The 21,418-nt window shown below is 45.3% G+C and overlaps 1 protein-coding gene across 5 annotated transcripts in view; it reads left to right on the forward strand.

The window, feature by feature from the left end:
• The first annotated feature begins 625 nt into the window (after positions 1–625).
• Positions 626–21,418, forward strand: part of LOC141053008 (uncharacterized) — a 76,321-nt gene continuing 55,528 nt past the window's right edge. Inside the window, exons 1-2 of one of the 5 annotated variants that reach the window (XM_073550328.1) lie at positions 703–727; positions 5,976–6,046. Coding sequence is in view for 1 of the 5 variants with exons in the window: in XM_073550331.1 (XP_073406432.1) it covers positions 701–727 (27 nt within the window). In the remaining 4 variants the exon portion in view is untranslated. Of the gene's footprint in view, positions 728–5,975; positions 6,070–21,418 lie in introns of those variants that run through there. The other 4 variants (XM_073550329.1, XM_073550330.1, XM_073550331.1 and 1 more) reach the window with 4 other exon arrangements.

Below are 21,418 nucleotides of genomic sequence, written 5' to 3' on the forward strand. Positions count from 1 at the left end.
GCAGTACACTGAGCCCATGAATAAATAATTGCCCCTCACTATATTGTCTGCACAAAATATGACCCCACACTGTCCCTCTTTTGGTACAATGGTACATGCTCTTCACACTGACCTCTCCTTTCCAGACTGGGATACCTTGTCACACTGCCGTCTCACACTGTGTCGTCCCTACAGGGCTCAGTCTCTATACTGTACCTTTTCATCACACTCCCCCTCCTCGGTATACTTTCCCCTCCTGGCTGTACCCTTACTCCGCCCCCCATGCTACGCCTGCACTACACAGTCTCTATTCTGTGTCCACTCACTTTTCTCCCCCTATACTGTTGCCTCACACTCTTCCCTTCCGTCCTCATACTGTCTCCTCTAACATCCCCCCTGTTCACCATACTGTCTCCTCATATATTTACCCCCTCACTCTCTATACTATCTGCTCACACATACCCCTGACTCCCCGTACTGTGTCTGCATACATCCCATCACTGTCACTCCCCATACTGTCTCCTCATATATTTACCCCCTCACTCTCTATACTGTCTGCTCACACATGCCGCCGACCCCACACAGAAACTTCCCCTCATCCAGCACCATGACAACCAGCACAGCAGAGTCCTGCATACACTGAGGCCCCTGATCATGTGACCCCTGACTCCTCCCCTCCTGTGACCTCATCCCAGGTCCTGTGCGCACAGAGCAGCCATATATGTGGAGTGCGGCTCTGCAGGTGGAGGTAGGTGCTGGAGATTCCCCATTACTGGGCACAGGGGGCAGTAACCCCTTCAGTGCTGACACTACTGTTCCCTCTGCCTCCCTTATCTCTGGTGCCGGGACCTTTCTCTTTCCTCCCAGGTCTCTGGATTTTGTTGCCATTTTCGGCTCCATATAATGTAACTGATCGGCTTCTATTATCATGAGGCTGACCGTCACTTCCTTACAGGCAGATGTGAACATGTGTGAGCCGCTCTGTATGTGACTAATTCCAGCTGCCCTCTGTAATGTATACTATGGACACATTGAGGATATGATATTGGAGCTGCATTACTGCTGCAGAGAATAAGTGACAAAATGAAGTTACTGGTATGAAGGTACCGCTGCATGACCAGCTCTACCCTCGCCTACTGTATTCTCACCCATCCCTTGTAGATTGTGAGCCATCGCGGGCAGGGTCCTCTCTCCTCCTGTACCAGTTATGACTTGTATTGTTCAAGATTATTGTACATGCTTTTATTATGTATACCCCTCCTTACATGTAAAGCGCCATGGAATAAATGGCGCTATAACAATAAATAATAATAATAATACTGGGTGCAGACGTGTATCTAGGCTTTCTGGCACCCGGGGCAAGAATTCGGTTTGGCGCCCCCCCCAAGTACATATGCGATTTGCACACGTAGTCATGTACTGAAGAGCTGCTCTCCCTAATGCTCTCAATGTCCAGTGAGAAACTGAGAGAAGCAGGAAGAGAAGCTCGTTGTCACTGGACCATAAGTATGAAAATCGCATATGAGTGAAGTGTCCATGTGATGACACTGGAACCTGCAGAGCTGAATCCTGACATTGCAGCTTCTGAATTCTCACAATGAATGCACTGCACACTTTTAGGATTCTCCCGTACCGGTGGCAAGAGTACACGGTCATGTCAGCACAACCATGTGATTTATATACTTCTGGCCACATTCCGACTAGACGTGCCCGGCCTCGCTCCGTTCATTTTCATTGAGTGAGGCCACACATGTCTAGTCAGCATGTGACCGCATATATGTAAATCACCGGCATGAGAGAATCCTGACAGCATTCAGTGAGAACTGTGAGAATTCAGAAGTCTGCAGTCACAAGGAATGACAGCAGACTCAGCACAAACCTGGACAACCCCTTTAATGCTCCTAACAAATAAAAACATGACAATTAGTCAGTATCACTAATAACATTTACATCCAGGTACCTTATAGATAACGTCGTCTCTGGAGTCATTTTCCTTCTTGTCCAGGCCCCATGATGAGTTTTCTCATCCACATCTCGTCTCTGCAGACTTCCATCTTCTCCGGTCTTCTGCAGCAAATCTCCACACGATGCCCTTAAAGAGGGCAGTGTCATTATGATGTTCCTAAATAAAAATGTCTGCAGTATACTGAGCCCATGAATAAATAATTGCCCCTCACTATATTGTCTGCACAAAATATGATCCCACACTGTCCCTCTTTTGGTACATGCTCTTCACACTGACCTCTCCTTTCCAGACTGGAATACCTTGTCACACTGCCCTCTCACACTGTGTCCTCCCTATAGGGCTCAGTCTCTGTACTGTACCTTTTCATCACACTCCCCCTCCTTGGTATACTGTCTCCTCCTGGCTGTACCCTTACACTGTCCCCCCATGCTACACCCCCACTACTCAGTCTCTATTCTGTGCCCACTCACTTTTCTCCCCCTATACTGTCACCTCACACTCTTCCCCTCCCTCCTCATACTGTCTCCTTTAACATCCCTCCTGTTCACCATACTACCTCCTCATATATTTACCCCCATCACTCTCTATACTGTCTGCTCACACATACCCCTGACTCCCCGTACTGTGTCTGCATACATCCCATCACTGTCACTCCCCATACTATGTCCTCATATATTTTTCCCATCGCTACTCATACTGTGTCCACATTTACCCATTCGCTCCCCATATTGTCTGAACCCATCCCCCATCCCCCATACTGTTTCCTCTTACATGCCCTCATACATACATACTCTTTATTTTGTGTCCTCAAATCTCCCCACACACATTAAATCCCCCCATCCCCACGTCAAATCCCCCCACACATTACGTACCCCATGCCAACTCCAAATCTCCCCACAAATTAAATAACCCCTCATCCCCACTCCAAATCCCTCACACACATTAAATAACCCTCCTATCCCCACTTCAAATCTCCCCACACATTAAATAACCCCCATCCCTACTCCAAATCCCCCATACATTAAATAACCCCATCCCCACTCCAAATCTCCCCACACATTAAGTACTCCCATCCCCACTCCAAATCTTCCAACCCCCATCCCCACTCCAAATCCCTCACACACAATAAATAACCACCATCCCCACTCCAAATCCCCCACACATTAAATAACCCCCTATCCCCACTCGAAATCCCCCCGACACATTAAGTACCCCCATCCCCACTCAAAATCTCCCCACACACATTAAATAACCCCCCATCCCCACTCCAAATGTACCCACACATTAAGTAACCCCCATCCCCACCTCAAATCCCGCTACACATTAAATAACCCCCCAATCCCCACTCCAAATCTCCCCACATATTATGTACCCCCATCCCCACTCCAAATCCCCCCCACACATTAAATAACCCCCCAATCCCCGCTCAATCTCCCCACACATTATGTACCCCCCATCCCCACTCCAAATCCCCCGCCCTCAATCTTTGGTGGTTTCTTCAGCTCCAGAGTGGAACACACTTACCACCGATGCACTTCCCTTCTTGGCGCCGGCGAGTAATGTCAGCACCGTGATCACATGACCTGATCACACTGCTGGCGTCGCTCTGACCCGGCGATCAGAGCTTCAATTGTACTGGCATCTGTACAGATGCCAGTACAATTGATCCCTGGGAGCCAGCGCGCGGCAGCTGTCAGCTTGATAGCCGGCACAGAATGCAGCCGCTGGGGGAGACACTGCAGACCGCCGCATTAGGTGGCCTGACTGCGCCCCCCTGCCGGCTGTGCCCGGGGCACATGCCCCGGCTACCCCCCCAAATACACCTCTGGCTGGATTCAAAACTGTGCATCATTTGAGTTCTACATTTGATGGCATGAGAAGGGTACATTGGAGGGAAAGTTTCCGGGCCATTGAAACGTGTCTAGGGTGTACCTGACTGATGATGCCATGATGTTGAGTGTAAAGTGTAACTTTGTAATCAAGAACTACAGTGTGTCCGTAAAGTCATGGTGCACTTTTGACCAGTCATAGGAAAGTATACAAGTATACCAAGATCCCCTGATCTGACGCCCTTAGACTTTTACTTTTGGGGTTATGTGAAACAACATGTGTACATTGAACGTATCAATGACATTAATCACTTAAAACAGAGAATCACAGATGTAATTCACTCTGTTGCACCAGACATTGTTACCCATGTGTTGCAAGAACTTCACTATCATTTGGATGTCTGTAGGGCAACAAATGGAGCCCTGTTGTGAATTCGCTTCCTGGTCTACCTCTGGTCACTTGTGAAGGTAGTGGAGCTGGTTGTATTGACAGAGGGGTCGCGAGTTCTCTTTCCGAGCTCCCTCTGGTGGTTACTGGAGGTAATGGAGCTGATCTAATTAACAGAGGCCTGCCACCTGATAATGAGGAGTATGACTGGAGATCTGGAGTTTCTGACTGGATTTAAGACAGCCGACTCCCTCTATCCCTGCTGTTAATTTTTTCTGTCTCCTGAGGTCTTAGTTTCCAGCTCAGTCCCTGCTTGCTCAGCTAAGTGTTCTTTTGCTATTGTTCACATTTGATCTGGTTTGTCTATTTCAGTTTTGTGTGGTCAGCCAGCTCCGGCTGGGGCTGTGCTGAATTTCCATCCTTATGTTACTGCTTGTGCCAGTTTGTTTTTGTCCCTTATTAGATTGGCCTCTTTTTGCTCTGCTTTCAGAATATACCTGAGTGCTGATATAGTGGGTGAAGTCTAGTGACTTCAGTGTTTTTTTCTATCAGACATGTTGGGCATTTTTTGCAGGGTTTTTTGCGTGATTGCAGACAGTGTCTTTCCTTTCCTGTCCTGCCTAGTTAGTGTGGGCCCCATCGTTTGCTCAGTCTATTTTCCTACCTGCGTTCGTGTTTTCATCTTGTCTCACCGACAATATATGTTTGGGGGCTATTTATTCCTTTGGGGTCTGCTCTGGGGCAGTTTAGATTTCCCCTTTCTTGCTTTAGGCTTATTTAGTTCTCCGGCTGTGTCGAGGCATCTAGGATCATTGTAGGTACACTCCACGGCTACTGCTAGTTGTGTGGATAGGATCAGGGGTCTGCAATCCGCTTAGTTACCAACCTCTCTGGTTTTCTGTGGCTTAGCTTGGTCTTGCTCTCCTCCTCAGTGACCCAATCATAACAGAGCCCACATCGAACTGCACTGAATAGGTATGAAACTGGGAGAGTTTTTCTTTTATTTGGAGCAGATTTCACATTTCTATTGTTTTTTGTTGCTTTCCAGTGACTGGTGAAAAGTGAATCATGACTTTACGGACACACTATTTCTGTGGCCTTTTCATGCATGGCTTGAACCACAGAAATGGCTCTAAGACAAGAGGGTGCACCCCTGGCAACAGGATCCAGCCTAGCTGAGCAGTAGACAACTGGTCTTTGTTGTTGTCCATTTTTTTTGGTACGTACGGAAGTGGCATGGCCTGTTATCTCAGTGCAGAACAAAGGAAATGGTATAGTTGGGTAACCAAGAGCTCGGGCAGAGGTAATCAATAATTTTAGGGATAAAAATGTTGTTCATCTTCTGGGGTCAGATGGAAGAGTTGTGTAGACAATCATTCATGTTTTTTATTCATTTCATTGTGCATTCAGTGCATATATGGGTGTGACCGCCCTCTTTCTGAGCTGGGAAAGCCATCCAGTCTGGCCTACACTGTTACTAGTGGTTCAGCCGCTCGACCCTTGTTCACATTCACGCCACTTGGCAAGTGAAAAGGTTTTAAATACTAGAGTAGGGACTGTCCCACAAGGGTTGCCGTGACGTGGCGGGATGGCTTGTACATTATTTTGATCAAAATTATGTTTACTAAATACCCTTATTATCATTACCTTTATGCATTATTTGCAGTATACATTTTTTACTTTTTAGTTCAGGATATTTGTGTTTTTTGCTTTTTGTTTTCTCTGGTTAATGGTCATGTGTTGATATGCACTTACATTGTGCATACACATTAACTTACTTTTCTCAGTTCAGATTTGTTTTTTAATCATTCAGGGGCTGCATGAGTTGGGATGCCGATCGTATCCATGACCAGCAATATGACACCAGACCCAGGAAAGTGCTAAGTTGAGTGATGTTTTGGGGCAATGTAAGCTTTTGTATTGCAACTTTCCTTTATTCTGTTAGGTGTTTAGTACCTTGAGGCAGGCAATGGCCTAAAAAGACTACTTTCTGCTGACAAAACCTGTAGTTTGTTTGTAGAGGCCTTAAATCCACGTTCTGCTAAGAAACACAAACATGAGATAGATGATTCATTGCGTGACTTTTCATTAGGACAGCAAAGTAATAAATTATTCACATATTATAAACTAAAGCAACACAACCTCCGGATATAGAGAAGATTTTTATTTAAATATAACTTATTTCAACAGTATACATTTTTAGTGAATTTTGGTCACCTTGTGGTAGCACCATCCATGTAAACTGTTTATGATCATGAAAAAAAAAATACTGGCAGTCTAAGTGCAGAGGCTTGGAAAAGAGAGTGTTCTCCAAGTAAATCATCATAAAATGCTATGATGATTCCCCCCCCAAAAAAAACAAAACAAAACATTAATTACATGCATCACAGATCTGGCTGCCAAGTATCAAGAAAAAAACTAAACGTTTGACTAGAGTTGATTTTAATCATTGGGATACAATCAGTAAATTAAAAACTATAATGGCAGGAATTCTATCTACTGGTTTCCAGTAATTAGGATGAAGTGATTGGGGGCTGCTGCATTATAAGACCCCTCGTGTTGTCCTTCCTTGTAACAGTCCATATGCCTCTCTGCCATGTGAGTGGGTGAGGGGCGCCGCATTCCTCTCTTCCTTCCCCCCCTTTACTCTATAGTAAAGGAAACTTTCCAATTCACTCCTGCTCCTCCCCTTCAGCCAATTGTAAAAGGTCATTTGAATCATTCCCTCTTTTCAGGACACATGGTAACAAGTCTCTCCCTAATGGATTCCTTATTCCATTCACAATAGCAGGTTCCACCACGCGTCTAATAGGACTATTGATTTCATCTACAAACGGCAAAATATTTCCCATCATCTCATCTTTCTCTGAAGTATGTCATTTTAAATTTAAGATGGCTTATTCCCTATACTTTGTCAAACCTCAATGCTGCAGGACCTCAGTACTCTTCCCTGAGTCCACATCTGTTAATATTCAGTTCCTTATCTATTGATTAGATATGATTGTCACTGTCCCACAGACACTTGGATGAGTAACTGGGTCGCCCGCCTAGGGCTGTGGGGTACTCGGTACCGGGACAGTATCAGCGGGATGTGTCACAGCAGCGGTGACCCGGTCCGTGGCCCTGGGCGCCCAAGTAATAGGGGAGATAAAATGGTGGAAATGTAGTTAGTTGAATGAATAGTTTGTGACGCCACCTGTGGTGTTCGGCAAGTGAGGTGTTAAGCCGATGCTGCATGCAGATCCTCTGGGGCTGGTGGTGTGTTGCAGCCAAGATGGTGAAGCTCCCCACAGGTGGAGCTGTAGTCCCAGGGCAGTGTAGATGTAGGGGTAGCTGAGAGGCGCAGGCAGTGTAGAAGCTGGTACCCAGATGTAGCGGTACCAGGTGTGTTGGCGCAGGAATGAATGGAGGACATAAGGGAGTAGTTCCAAAGCTTTCACTCACAGTCTTTAGTACACACAGGTACCTGCCTCCGTGCTGTGTCCTCCGGGTCAGGGACTCAGTCAACCTCCAGGTCAGAGGGAATGCTCCCTTCCAACACTCCACCAACATGTGCCTTTCTGAACGTCTCCTCTATAGCGCCTTTAAGTGAAGTACTACTAGTACTGAGTTACACTGGAGTTCCTCCTGACAGATGTTCCCAAGAACTTTACTTGTACGGCAGACAGCTGTAGCCTGCTTCGGGGACTCCTTGCTCCTGAGTCCCGGCTCACTATCCAAGTTGCTGTTGTGCCCCCAAGTCTTAGATGGGAGTAGTGCATTTACAGCCCACTACTCCACCGGTGTCTGCTGCAGAACCATTATTGTCCATACAACCTCGGGGACCGGGTCCCGGCCTTGCGCTTAGAACTTCTAGGCAGGGTTCTCTCCTAACCCACGTCCTCTGTTCCCTTTTACTCCTACGTTCCGTACTAGTCTTTCCTTCTTATGGAAGATCAGGTTTCTGTTCAATGTCTTTCTCCTTCTTTCCATTCCCGTGCCAGCAGACCCAGGTCACTGAGATCTGCTGCAGCACCTCCTTCCTCCATCCCTCTCCCAGGGATCTTCTCTCCTCACTCTCTCTCCTCTGAACTCCCTGAAATTCTAAACCTTCCCACACTTTTATTTACTCTAACTCCACCCGCCTCCCAGCACATTTAGGGTATGTGCACACGCTACGGATTGGGGTGCGGATTTGGCCGCGCGAATTTTGTAAAATCCGCAGGTAAATCTGCAGGTCAGTAGATTGCTCTGCGGTTTTGCCCTGCGGTTTTTCATCTCCACAATGGAGGAGATGGCAAACCGCAGCAGAATCCGCAGAAAGAATTGACATGTCAATTCTTTCTGCGGTTTCAAAACCGCAGGAAAACTGCGTGGAAAAATCCGCACCGTCTGCACTGCGTTTTTTTATTGCCATAGGGAATAATGGTACTGTACACCGCAGCAGCAAAATTCGCTGCGGAACTGCAGCAGAATCCGCAGTGTGTGCACACACCCTTAGTGTTCCAAGCAGGGAGCCACCAAAGGTGCTCTGCTACACTCCAAGCAGGGAGCCGCAATGTGGCTTTGCTGAACTACTGTGTTGTGTGGGATGCGAGTGTTGGAGCGTGGTTAGGAGCCTACAACTTACCTGGATGGTGGGGTACCACACCTCAGGAGGAGGTGCAGTACCTCTGTGGCAACTGAATCCTCAGGGGCGCCACAGAACCATGACCAAGGGCATTACATCTTGCTAACTGAGCACTGGGTGACTCTGGTGGCTCCGCAACTCTTGGAATCCACAAAGCTTGGAGGACAAACCTCTACATTTAACACTTCTTCCACTGCTTCTGCCTTGCATGGCTCACATCCTCAACCTGGCGATACAGAATTTTCTCCACCACTATCTTGGCCTGGGTGAGCTGCTCCAGAAAGCACGTAAGCTATGTGCTCATTTACGCCGTTTGCACCCTTCTGGTCATCGACTTGAATTGATATAGAGGTCTTTGTCCATGCCTTCTAATAGGTTGATATGCGATGTGCTGACACGGTGGAATTCCACTCCGCACATGTTGCAGTGACTGTGGCAATGAGCCCTGATGCAGTATGTCATGTCGTATAGCCTGGGCCAATGCAGTACGGAGGTGGCGCATATCACATTTACAGAGTGGGCACAGATTAAGGACCTCTGCACCGTTTCAAAATGGCTACGAAGATAGTTGGTGCTGACGCCGCCGTCATCAGCATCACTATTCCGGTCATTAATATGCTGGAGCAGACTTTGAATAGCCTGTGGGAGGAGATGGTGGTCCCAGAAGAAGAGGAGGAAGCAGAGGAGGCTGCGGAAGGGATAACATTGTCTTGAAGTTCAAGACTGTCATCACACAGGTGGGTGCCAAAGGAGGGAGGAGTACTGCAATCGAGGGGGGCTGGTGATGATAACAGACAAACTGTTATCGAAGGTGCAAGATCCATGGAACAAATGGAGGATGAAGAGGTGATGGGAGAGCAACGGTCGGATAAAGAGGATAATCCTCCCCGCTCTGTTTGGTGGTTGGCAGGAGGGTACAGAGGAAATAAGCCTCATTGGTACCCAGCCACCAACACAGCATGGGCTCTGAAATCATGGTAGAGCCCGACATATGAGTGCCTTCTTGCTGCACTATCTGGAACATGATCCCCATATAGTAATGATTCGGAATAATGCTGACTACTAGGTTGCCACTTTTTTAGATTCATTTTTTAAAACCACATTTTTCCAGATGATGACACCAGGTGGGGGCTTTTAAATAGGATAATTTCCCTTCGTCAAATTCCAGTTTCTGAAGTGGGATAGGACTGCAAGCACTTTTTTTTTTTTCTGCACTATTGGAAAAAATATCCACATCAAGTATTCCTTCTACAGATCTTTTGGATTGTGTGTGTAATTCTTCTTTCATAAGGGCGAGTTTATGACCCTCAAGATTTGTTAAATGCTGCTAGCATATCCAATATTTGTATGATAGTCATTAGGTTTGCAAGTGTATCTTTATTTGATTGTGCTCCAACAGCTAACTAAGTGCCATCTGAGCATGCTTGAGGGTTATATCTCAATGCATTATCCACAATAGACTTCTAGAAGGTTAGCATTTGTATCTTTATCTGATTGTGCTCTAAGTGCCATCTGAGCATGCTTGAGGGATATACCTCAATTCATTATCCACAATAGATCTATAGTAGGTTCGCATGTGTATCTTTATTTGATTGTGCTCCAACAGCTAACTAAGTGTCATCTGAGCATGCTTAAGGGTTCTACCACAATGTATTATCCACAATAGACCTGTAGAAGGTTTGCCTCTTTATCTGACTGTGCTCTAACAGCTAACTAAGTGTCATCTGAGCATGCTTAAGGGTTCTACCACAATGTATTATCCACAATAGACCTGTAGAAGGTTTGCCTCTTTATCTGACTGTGCTCTAACAGCTAACTAAGTGCCATCTGAGCATGCTTAAGGGTTATACCACAATGTATTATCCACAATAGACCTGTAGAAGGTTTGCATTTGTATCGCTATCTGACTGTGCTCTAACAGCTAACTAAGTGTCATCTGAGCATGCTTGAGGGCTATACCACAATGCATTATCCACAATAGACCTGTAGTAGGTTTGCATTTGTATCTTTATCTGATTGTGCTCTAACTAAGTGTCATCTGAGCATGTTTGTAAAAGAAATGACCAATCAGAAAGGAACTTTCCCTTAATAAATTTAGTGGTCCTCTCACCTGTGATTCAATTTTTTAGCTGTCTACAACACCATGTCAGTAGCTAATTAAGTGTTATCTGTGCATGCTTGAGGGACATATTGAGATAAAACAGATCGGGGATTATCCACTCATCTTTGCAAGTGCTGCGTAGCTTTTAACTCCTGACCATGACTTCTTCCGGGTCTTGTATTGTCAGCGTCCAGGAGCTTACTTGCCTGCTCCTAACACAGGCTGCCAGCTGGTAATAATAACAAGTAATTATTTGGGTATAAATGGATACTTTGTGACATAGCTCACCTTGAAAAAGACACTTAGGGTACATGCACACACTGCGGAATCCGCTGCGGATTAATCCGCACGGATTTTGCAAAAAACGCAGATAATCCGCAGGTCAAAAGACCTGCGGATTATCTGCGGTTTTGCCTGCGGTTTGGTCCTGCGGATTCACTATATCCACAACGGTGGAGATAGGAACCCGCAGCGGTTTCCGCAGAAAGAATTGACATGCAATTCTTTCTGCGGATTCAAAACCGCAGCAAATCCGCGCGGATTTTTCCGCAGCGTCGGCACAGCGGTTTTTTTATACCATTCATTTGAATGGTACTGTACACCGCAGCTAAAACTGCTGCGGGTCCGCAGCGGCCAAAACCGCTGCGGAAACGCAGCGGAATCCGCAGCGTGTGCACACAGCCTTAGAAGTGTCGATATAGAATCATAGAATCGTAGAGTTGGAAGGGACCTCCTGGGCCATCTGGTCCAACCCCCTGCTCAAAGCAGGATTCGCTAAATCATCCCAGTCAGATGTCTGTCCAGCCTCTGTTTGAAGACTTCCATTGAAGGAGAACTCACCACTTCTCGTGGCAGCCTGTTCCACTCATTGATCACTCTAACTGTCAAAAAGTTTTTTCTAATATCTAATCTGTGTCTCCTCCCATTCAGTTTCATCCCATTGCTTCTAGTCTTTCCTTGTGCAAATGAGAATAAAGTTGATCCTTCTACAGTGTGACAGCCCTTTAGATATTTGTAGACAGCTATTAAGTCTCCTCTCAGTCTTCTCTTTTGCAAACTAAACATTCCCAAATCCTGCAACCTTTCCTCCTAAGACAGGGTTTGCAGACCGGTCACCATTCTGGTCGCTCTTTTCTGAACTTGCTCCAGTTTGTTGATGTCTTTTTTAAAATGTGGTGCCCAAAACTGGACACAATATTCCAGATGAGGTCTGACCAAAGAGGAGTAGAGGGAAATAATGACTTCACGTGATCTAGACTGTATGCTTCTGTTAATACATCCTAGAATTGCATTTGCCTTCTTTGCTGCTGCATCACACTGTTGACTCATATTCAGTCTGTGATCTATTAGTATACCCAAGTCTTTTTCACATGTGCTGTCACTTAGCCCTATTCCTCCCATTCTATATATGCTTTTTTCATTTTTATTGCCCAGATGTAGTACTTTGCACTTCTCCCTGTTAAAAACCATTCTGTTAGTTGCTGCCCACTTCTCCAGTTTATTTAAATCTTTTTGAATCCTCCCTCTCTCTTCTCTAGTATTAGCTATCCCTCCTAGCTTTGTGTCATCAGCAAATTTAATCAGTTTACCCTCAATTCCTTCATCTAAATCGTTGATAAAGATGTTGAACAATACAGGGCCCAGGACAGAGCCCTGTGGTACCCCACTTGAGACATTCTTCCAACTGGATGTGCAGCCATTTACGACCACTCTTTGGGTCCGATCACTAAGCCAGTTATGAATCCACCTAACAGTTGCCTTGTCCATTCCATACTTAGTCATTTTTTCAATGAGGATTGTATGAGAGACTTTGTCAAATGCTTTGCTGAAGTCAAGATATACTATATCTACAGCATTTCCTTGATCCACCCAATCAGTGATACCGTCATAGAAGGAAATTAAGTTAGTCTGACATGACTTATTAGTTACAAACCCATGCTGACTCTGTTTAATCACTTCATTCTTATCCAGGTATTGACATACATGTTGTTTAATAATTTGTTCAAAGATCTTTCCTGGTATAGAAGTCAGACTCACCGGCCTATAGTTGCCTGGGTCCACCTTCTTCCCCTTTTTGAAGATAGGAACAACATTTGCTCTTCTCCAGTCTTCTGGCACTTCTCCTGTTCTCCAAGAATTTTCAAAGATTATGGAGAGGGTTTCAAAAATTTCTTCTGCTATCTCCTTCAGTACTCTGGGGTGTAATTCATCTGGACCTGGAGACTTGAATTCATTTAGGTTAGCTAAGTGTTTCCTCACTATCTTTCTGTTTATAGATATCCTGGATTCTTCTATTCCCTTAATAGGACAGTGAATAACAGTTGATGTTACATTTCCTTTCTGAGAGAAAACAGATGCAAAATAGGAATTTAAAAGTTCAGCCTTCTCAACATCCTGTCTTACCATTTCATCATTTTTATCCTGTAAAAATCCTATAGCATCTTTGACTTTTCTTTTACTTTTGACATATCCCCAAAATCCTTTATTATTGCTTTTGACATCTCTTGCAAGCCTCAATTCATTTTCAGCTTTAGATAATCTGATTTGTGCCCTGCAGGTTCTGCAGACAGCATTATATTCTTCTTTAGATATGCCTCCCTCTTTCCATTTTATAAACATTTTTTTCTTCCTTTTTAGCATGTGCTTAAGTTCTGTGTTCATCCATCCTGGTTTCCTTAAATGCTTCCTATTCTTCCCTCTTTTCGGAATTGTTAACAACTGTGCTTTGAGAATTTCATTTTTCAAGATTTCCCATCCCTCCTGGACATTTTTGTCTTTTAGGATATCCAGCCATTGGATCCCTCCAATTCTCTTTCTGAATCCCTTAAAATCTGCCTTTCTGAAATCTAACCTTGACGTCTGAGTCTTCACAGGTCTTCCGCCTCTAGTTATCCAAAATTCTAAAATAGCATGGTCGCTACCTCCTAGGGTCCCAGCCACTTTTACCTCCTCAACCATTTCCTCCCTGTTTATAAGGATTAGATCCAAGGTAGCAGTTCCCCTTGTTTTCTCCCTTACCTTTTGGAAGATAAAGTTGTCAGCAAGAGAGGATAAGAATTTCCTTGACCTGTTAGTTTTGCCTGAGAGAGATTCCCAACAAATGTCTGGATAGTTGAAATCTCCCATGACAACTATGTCATATTTTTTGGAGAACTTGGCCATTTGATGCATAAAGAGTTCATCCATATCTTCAGCTTGCACAGGCGGCCTGTAGTAAATGCCTACAATGGTGTCCTTTCCATTGTTCTGTCCTTGTATTCTTACCCAAACAGTTTCCACAGAACTCCCAGTCTCTGAAGCTTCAATCTCTGTGCAGATATACGTGTTTCTAACATACAATGCGACACCCCCTCCTCGTTTATCAAGTCTGTTTCTTGCAAATAAGTTGTATCCTTCTAGTCTTGTATTCCAATCATGTGTATTGTCCCACCAAGTTTCAGTGATTCCAATGACATCATACCGGGTGAGTCATAAAGGACGGACGTTTTTAAACTAATCATAAAATCGTTAAATATTTATTAAATATAAATGTATTCACAGATTTGGTTACGTATACTAATAGCATTTGACAAATTCAAGTGTGGAAAACAACATCTGCCATGTGGTGGCCATTATCAGTGATGCATTTCCAAAGGCGTTCTTGGAAGTTGGCATCAACACGTTCCAACACAACTCTGTCGATTTGGGCAACTTCCACTCGAATAGCTTCCTTCAGTTCTTGTAATGATCGAGGCTTAAGCTTGTATACACGTGATTTGAGGTGACCCCATAAGTAATAATCGCACATGGACAGGTCTGGGGACCTAGGAGGCCAATTAATATCGCCAAACCTGGAAATGATGCGACCAGGGAAGAGAGGGCGAAGAACGTTCATTGTTGCTCCGGCTGTGTGGGCCGTTGCCCCATCTTGTTGAAACCACACACTAGAGATGGGGATATGTTGCCGTCGTAACTCAGGAACAAAGAAGTTATTTATCATGGCGATATAAGGTTGTGAGTTCACGGTAACAGTATTGCCATTATCGCCTTCGAAAAAGTACGGACCGATCACGCCATATTTGCCCATAGCGCACCACACCGTTACCTTAGGGCTGTGCAGCGGTCGTTCATGTAATTCTTTCGGATTTTCATAGGCCCAATAACGGCAGTTCTGCTGATTAACCATGCCATTGACATGGAAATGAGCTTCATCACTCATGAATAAAATAAGGTTGTCGTTTTGCTCAATAATTGCTTCCATCTCATGTGCGAACTTCAGTCGCGCTGCGTAATCCCCGCGCTCCAACTGTTGCACAATGGCCAATTTATAGGGGTGGAAATGCAGGTCTAAATGCAAAATACGCCTTACTGTACGATTACTGAGGGCAAGTTCTAAAGAATGTTTCCGAGCAGATCGACTCGGACTACGCAGCATGGCTTGCCTGACGCGTTCCACATTTTCAGGGGTACGTGCCGTTCGTGGAGCCCCCGGTGGTCGTTTGTTCATTAGTGTACCTCGTGTACGGAGTGCTTCAACCCAACGTAGGATAGTGTTACGAGCGGGAACAGCTTGATTTCTGTGAATATTGAAATGACGCCGAAACTCACGCTGAATGGCTGTGATACACTCATTATTCTTGACAAAACTGTCGTACGCAAAAACGCGATGTTCTATCGTCCATGGCACCATAGCTTAAACTGAAACTAAAATAAAAACAATGCTTTCACCTCACAAACATAACCCCGCCTCCCGCACATCTCTACCTCCACCTGGTGGTGAGTTATAGCCACTTCAAATACATCCGTCCTTTATGACTCACCCGGTATTTCTTTTCCTGTGTTAGTAGTTCCAATTCTCCTTGTTTGTTGCCCATGCTTTGTGCATTAGTATAGAAACATTTTAGTTTGTGATTGGTTTCTCTTTCTCCAATATTTTTATTAATTAGATTCTTTCGTCTTTGTTCTTCCTTTCCACTTCTAATAGCAGAGTTCTCAATAGCATTTGTCAGGTGTATGGATTTTTCTGGTCTTTTGCTTCCCTTCCCATGTTGTTCTAGTTTAAAGCTCTCCTTACAAGTGTAGCAAGGCGACTTCCAAATACATGCTTTCCAGTCTTCGTAAGGTGCACCCCATCTCTAGCAAGTAGTCCATCGTATAAGTAGTTCACTCCGTGATCCAGAAATCCAAATCGTTGCTGACGGCACCATCGACGTAGCCAGTTGTTCACCTGCAGAATCTTATTCCACCTCCTTGTTCCATGGCCATCCACTGGGAGGATGGAAGAGAAGACCACCTGCGCTCCCAGTTCTTTCACTTTCTTGCCTAAGTCTTCAAAGTCGCTGCAGATGGTTTCCAGGTCGTTTCTTGCGGTGTCATTTGTCCCCACATGTAGTAGCAGGAATGGGTAGTCATCTGTAGGTCTGAAGAGTCCTGATATCCTGTCAAACACATCTTTAATTTTTGCACCTGAAAGACAGCACATTTCTCTTGAAGTTATATCCGGTCTGCAGATAGCGGCCTCTGTTCCTCTCAACAGGGAATCCCCCATGACCACCACTCTCCGTTTCTTCTTCACAACATTTTTTTTTCTCCATCCAGGAGGACTCTGAAGGCGTACAAGGTTGCTGTATGTTGGCAAAGTCTTATCCTGATGTGTTTCTTCATCGTTTTCCTGCGTGAGAGCCTGGTACTGGTTTCTGAGCAGTATGGGTGCTGACTGCCTCCTGATCCTCCTGCTTCTCTGGGTCACATGTCTCCATTCCTCTGTTTCTTCAGGTGCACTTCGAATTTCTTCTCTTTCTGTAACATGAAGAGATAATTCTGCTCTGTCCAAGAACTCTTCACCTTCCTTAATGATCTTCAACGTAGCTAACCTCTCTTCGAGATTTTGTAACTTTTCCTCCAACAGGGACACAAGCTGTGTGGGTTTCGCTCATGGACTCGTAACATCACCACTGACCGCACCGCTTCTATTCAGATGACGGGACGACTGACTGGTTCTCCCAATCACTATTATACGGGGTGATGTATTCAGCTTCTGTAGCCCAGCATGCAGGATGCATTGGGCATCATTGTGTATTCACTACTAACCCCTTTCTTGTGGCATTCAGCCGTTTGGCTTATGGTAATAATCAGGGTTTAACCTTTGCACTGCAGGCTCCATGTATGGGGGCCACACTGGTTTACAATCCAAGATTGTTGGTTATATGCTAGCAGCATTTATTCAGTTATTTTTCTCTGAGCATTTTCAGCATTTGCGGTCTACTGATATATTAATATCTAATATGCTATATTTTGTCACCTTTTGGAGAGTCCATATATGATCCTTTGGATGTTTTAAATGTTTTTAAATGTGTGCTGTTTTCTGGCTTGTCATTAATAAAATTTGTTCATATTTTGTACCTATCGATACTGTGTGGTGATCCTATTTTTTGCATGATCCTTTTTGGTTTCTATACCTGTCATGCAAGTGATCCCCCAGTGATTATAGACTCTAACTAATACTGTTGTGATAGTGCCCGCTTGCTCTTTTTATATAAGGGATTTTTTTATACCAGGTGGGGGCTTTTGGGACTATAGCTCCAATCATCTGACACCTGCTGCTGCTAGTAACAGTGACAGCAGGAGCAAATGATCAGGGTATTCCTCACCCACCGCCTGCGATATAACTAAATAAATGAAAGAAAAACCCGGCGTGCGTTCCCCCTTATTTTGTTTAACCAACCAGGCAAAACTCACAGCTGGGGGCTGTAACCCTCAGCTGTCAGCTTCATCAAGGTTGGTTATCAAGAATAGAGGGGTATCCATGCTGTTTTTTTAAGTATTTACCGTATTTTTCTGACCATAAGACGCACTTTTTTCCCCCAAAATTTTTGGGGAAAGTGGGGGGTGCGTCTTATGGTCGCAATACACGGTACTAACCTGGTGGCAGCGGGCGGGGCTCTGCGGTGCGGTGGTGGCAGCGGGCTGTGCTCCGGTGCAGGGGCGGCGGCTCCGCTGGCATTTCTTCGCAGCCCGGAGGCCTCCGCACTTCCCTTGCTGGCTGCTGCCATGTTACGGTGGCCTCCGGGAGCATGGACGCCGGAAAGATGGCTGCCGGTCCGGGGACGGCGCATGCGCAGCTTCAGATCTCGTCCCGAGATCTCGGGGGACGAGATATCATTGCTGAGATTTGAATCTCGTCCCCCGAGATCTCGGGACGAGATCTGATCCCGCGCATGCGCCGTCCCCAGACCGGCGGCCATCTTTCCGGCGTCCATGCTCCCGGAGGCCACCGCAACATGGCGGCGGCCAGCAAGGGAAGTGCGGAGGCCTCCGGGCTGCGAAGAAATGCCGGCGGAGCCGCCGCCCCTGCACCAGAGCACAGCCCGCTGCCACCACCGCACCGCAGAGCGCCGCCCGCTGCCACCACCGCAGAGCCCACCTGCTCCTGCCCCAGCACAGCTCCCCCTGCCCCAGCACAGCTCCCCCTGCCCCAGCACAGCTGCTCCTGCCCCAGCACAGCTCCCCCAGTCCCAGCACAGCTGCCCCAGCACAACCAACCTGCCCCAGCACAGAGCTGCCACCGCACGAGCCTGGACCACTGAATGACCCCTGTGACTACTTCTCCACCTGTGCCGGATCCCTTCCCAGGTAAGCTGAATTCGGACTGTAAGACGGACCCCCATTTGACACATTATTTTTTTTTCCCCTATTTTCCTACTGAAAATTGGGGTGCGTCTTATGGTCCGGTGCGTCTTATAGTCCGAAAAGTACGGTAAATAATTTAAGAAAAGTGGGTTCCCCTCCTATTGCTGACAGCTGGGAGCTGATATTCTCAGGCTGGTAAGGGGCCATTGATATAGCCCCCCCAGCCTAAAACTAGCCCGAAGCTGCCCAGAAAAGGCTCATCTATTAGATGCGCCAATTCTGGCGCTTTGTCCGACTCTTCCCACTTGCCCTGTAGAGGTGGCAAGTGGGGTGATAGTTGGAGGGGGGGGTTGATGTCACCTTTGTAGTGTCAGGTGACATTAAGCCCTGAGGTTAGCAATGGAGAGGCGTCAATAAGACAGGAAGACACACAGTCACAAATCCTACACCAATATCGTGATCAGGCACTTAGCCACCAATATTACAATACGACCATTAAATGAACTTCAAGACACCCCACCTGCTGAGTTGATCAGTCTCAACAGCTAAATGAGATGCTACAACTCCAAAAATCCTCCAAGTATAAGTACCACTATTTTGCACTCATACCCTGATCAGATCACATGCACGCAGGTATTTTTTCTCAGTTCTTGGACTAGACTATTAATTGAAAAATGACTCACCCGGATTTGAGCTAGACCAGCTCTCAGTATAAGTGAAATACAATTGTAAGAATAAACCTCTTACCTTATGCTGCAGCTTTTGATATTCGCTTTTTCTCGAGAGTCCTCCTCACTCTACACTGTGTGCAGAATTATTAGGCAAGTTGTATTTGAGAGGATTCTTTTTATTATTGAACAACAACTATATTCTCAATCAACCCTAAAGACTCATAAATATCAAAGCTTAATATTTTTGGAAGTTGGAGTGGGTTTCTTTTAGATTTGGCTATCTTAGGAGGATATCTGTTTTTTCAGGTAACAATTACTGTGCAGAATTATTAGGCAACTTAATAAAAACCAAATATATACCCATCTCACTTGTTTATTTTCACCAGGTAAACCAATATAACAACACAAAATTTAGAAATAAACATTTCTGACATTCAAAAACAAAAAAAAAAAATCAGTGACCAATATAGCCACCTTTCTTTACGATGACACTCAAAAGCCTTCCATCCATAGATTCTGTCAGTTGCTTGATCTGTTTACGATCGACATTGCGTGCCGCTGCCACCACAGCCTCCCTGACACTGTTCCAAGAGGTGTACTGTTTTCCCTCCCTGTAGATCTCACATTTTATGAGGGACCACAGGTTCTCTATGGGGTTCAGATCAGGTGAACAAGGGGGCCATGTCATTATTTTTTCTTCTTTTAGACCTTTACTGGGTTGCCACGCTGTGGAGTATTTGAATGCATGTGATAGAGCATTGTCCTGCAGGAAAATCATGTTTTTCTTGAACGATACTGACTTCTTCCTGTACCACTGCTTGAAGAAGGCGTCTTCCAGAAACTGCCAGTAGGTCTGGGAGTTGAGCTTCACGCCATCCTCAACCCGAAAAGGTCCCATAAGTTCATCTTTGATGATACCAGCCCATACCAGTACCCCACCTCCACCTTGCTGGTGCCTGAGTCGGAGTGGAGCTCTCTGCCCTTTACTGACCCAGCCTCGGGCCCATCCATCTGACCCATCAAGAGTCGCTCTCATTTCATCAGTCCATAAAACCTTAGAAAAATCAGTCTTAAGATATTTCTTGGCCCAGTCTTGATGTTTTATCTTATGTTTCTTGTTGAAAGGTGGTCGTTTTTCAGCCTTCCTTACCTTGCCCATGTCCCTGAGTATGGCACACCTTTGTGCTTTTTGATACTCCAGTAACGTTGCAGCTCTGAAATATGGCAAAACTGGTGGCAAATGGCAACTTGACGCTTGATTTTCCTCAATTCATGGGCAATTATTTTGCGCCTTTTTTTTATCAACACGCTTCTTGCGACCTTGTTGGATATTTGCCATGGAACGCTTGATTGTTCGGTGATCACGCTTCAAAAGTTTGGCAATTTCAAGACTGCTGCATCGCTCTGCACCAAATTCTGTGAGCAAAATACGTTCTTCTATACCTTCCAAACTCCAAATATTAAAATTATGTTTTCAAAAAGGAAATTAATACAGCACAACCATGGTGTACTAGATAAGACTTCTGCTTTATTAACACATGTGGCACTTTAAATCGTGACACATGCTCCGGCGAGAGGAACTTTTTACCTTGCTCCTCTGAGCTCTTGGACTGATTTCTTTCACACTGAAGAGCTTCCAGGACTTACTTGGAGCATTCCTGTACTTATAATAATTAATAATAATCTTTATTTTTATATAGCGCTAACATATTCTGCAGCGCTTTACAGTTTGCACACATTATCATCACTGATAGGGCTCACAATTCTAAATTCCCTATCAGTATGTCTTTGGAGTGTGGGAGGAAACCGGAATACCCGGAGGAAACCCACGCAAACACGGGGAGAACATACAAACTCCTTGCAGATGTTGGCCTTGGTGGGATTCGAACCCAGGACCCCAAGCACTGCAAGGCTGCAGCGCTAACCACTGAGCCACCGTGCTGCCCAGTGCTTGGCGTGAGACAGTCCTTGCTGAGATTTGGGAACACCTTCATATGATCTGAGGGGGAATAAGAAGAGAGGATCTTACCGTCATCAGTAAAGGAGGGGATTTGGGTATAGATGGCTGCTCTGTTTAGTTGGTTCCCTTCTGAGGAAGAGACACTCGAAACACGTGTCAAGGGATACATTGTAGCAGTTTGGATCCTGGGTAACTATGATTATTCTATAACTAAATGCACTGTATATATTTTATTATTGCTATGCACTTTATATATTTTGTCTACTGACCGGTCAGGATGTGCAAAGAAATTTATTTAGCTTATAGA

The sequence above is a fragment of the Dendrobates tinctorius genome, unplaced genomic scaffold, assembly GCF_039654945.1.
Source record: "Dendrobates tinctorius isolate UK_male_01 unplaced genomic scaffold, ASM3965494v1 ptg000164l, whole genome shotgun sequence".
Taxonomy (NCBI): Eukaryota; Metazoa; Chordata; class Amphibia; order Anura; family Dendrobatidae; genus Dendrobates; species Dendrobates tinctorius.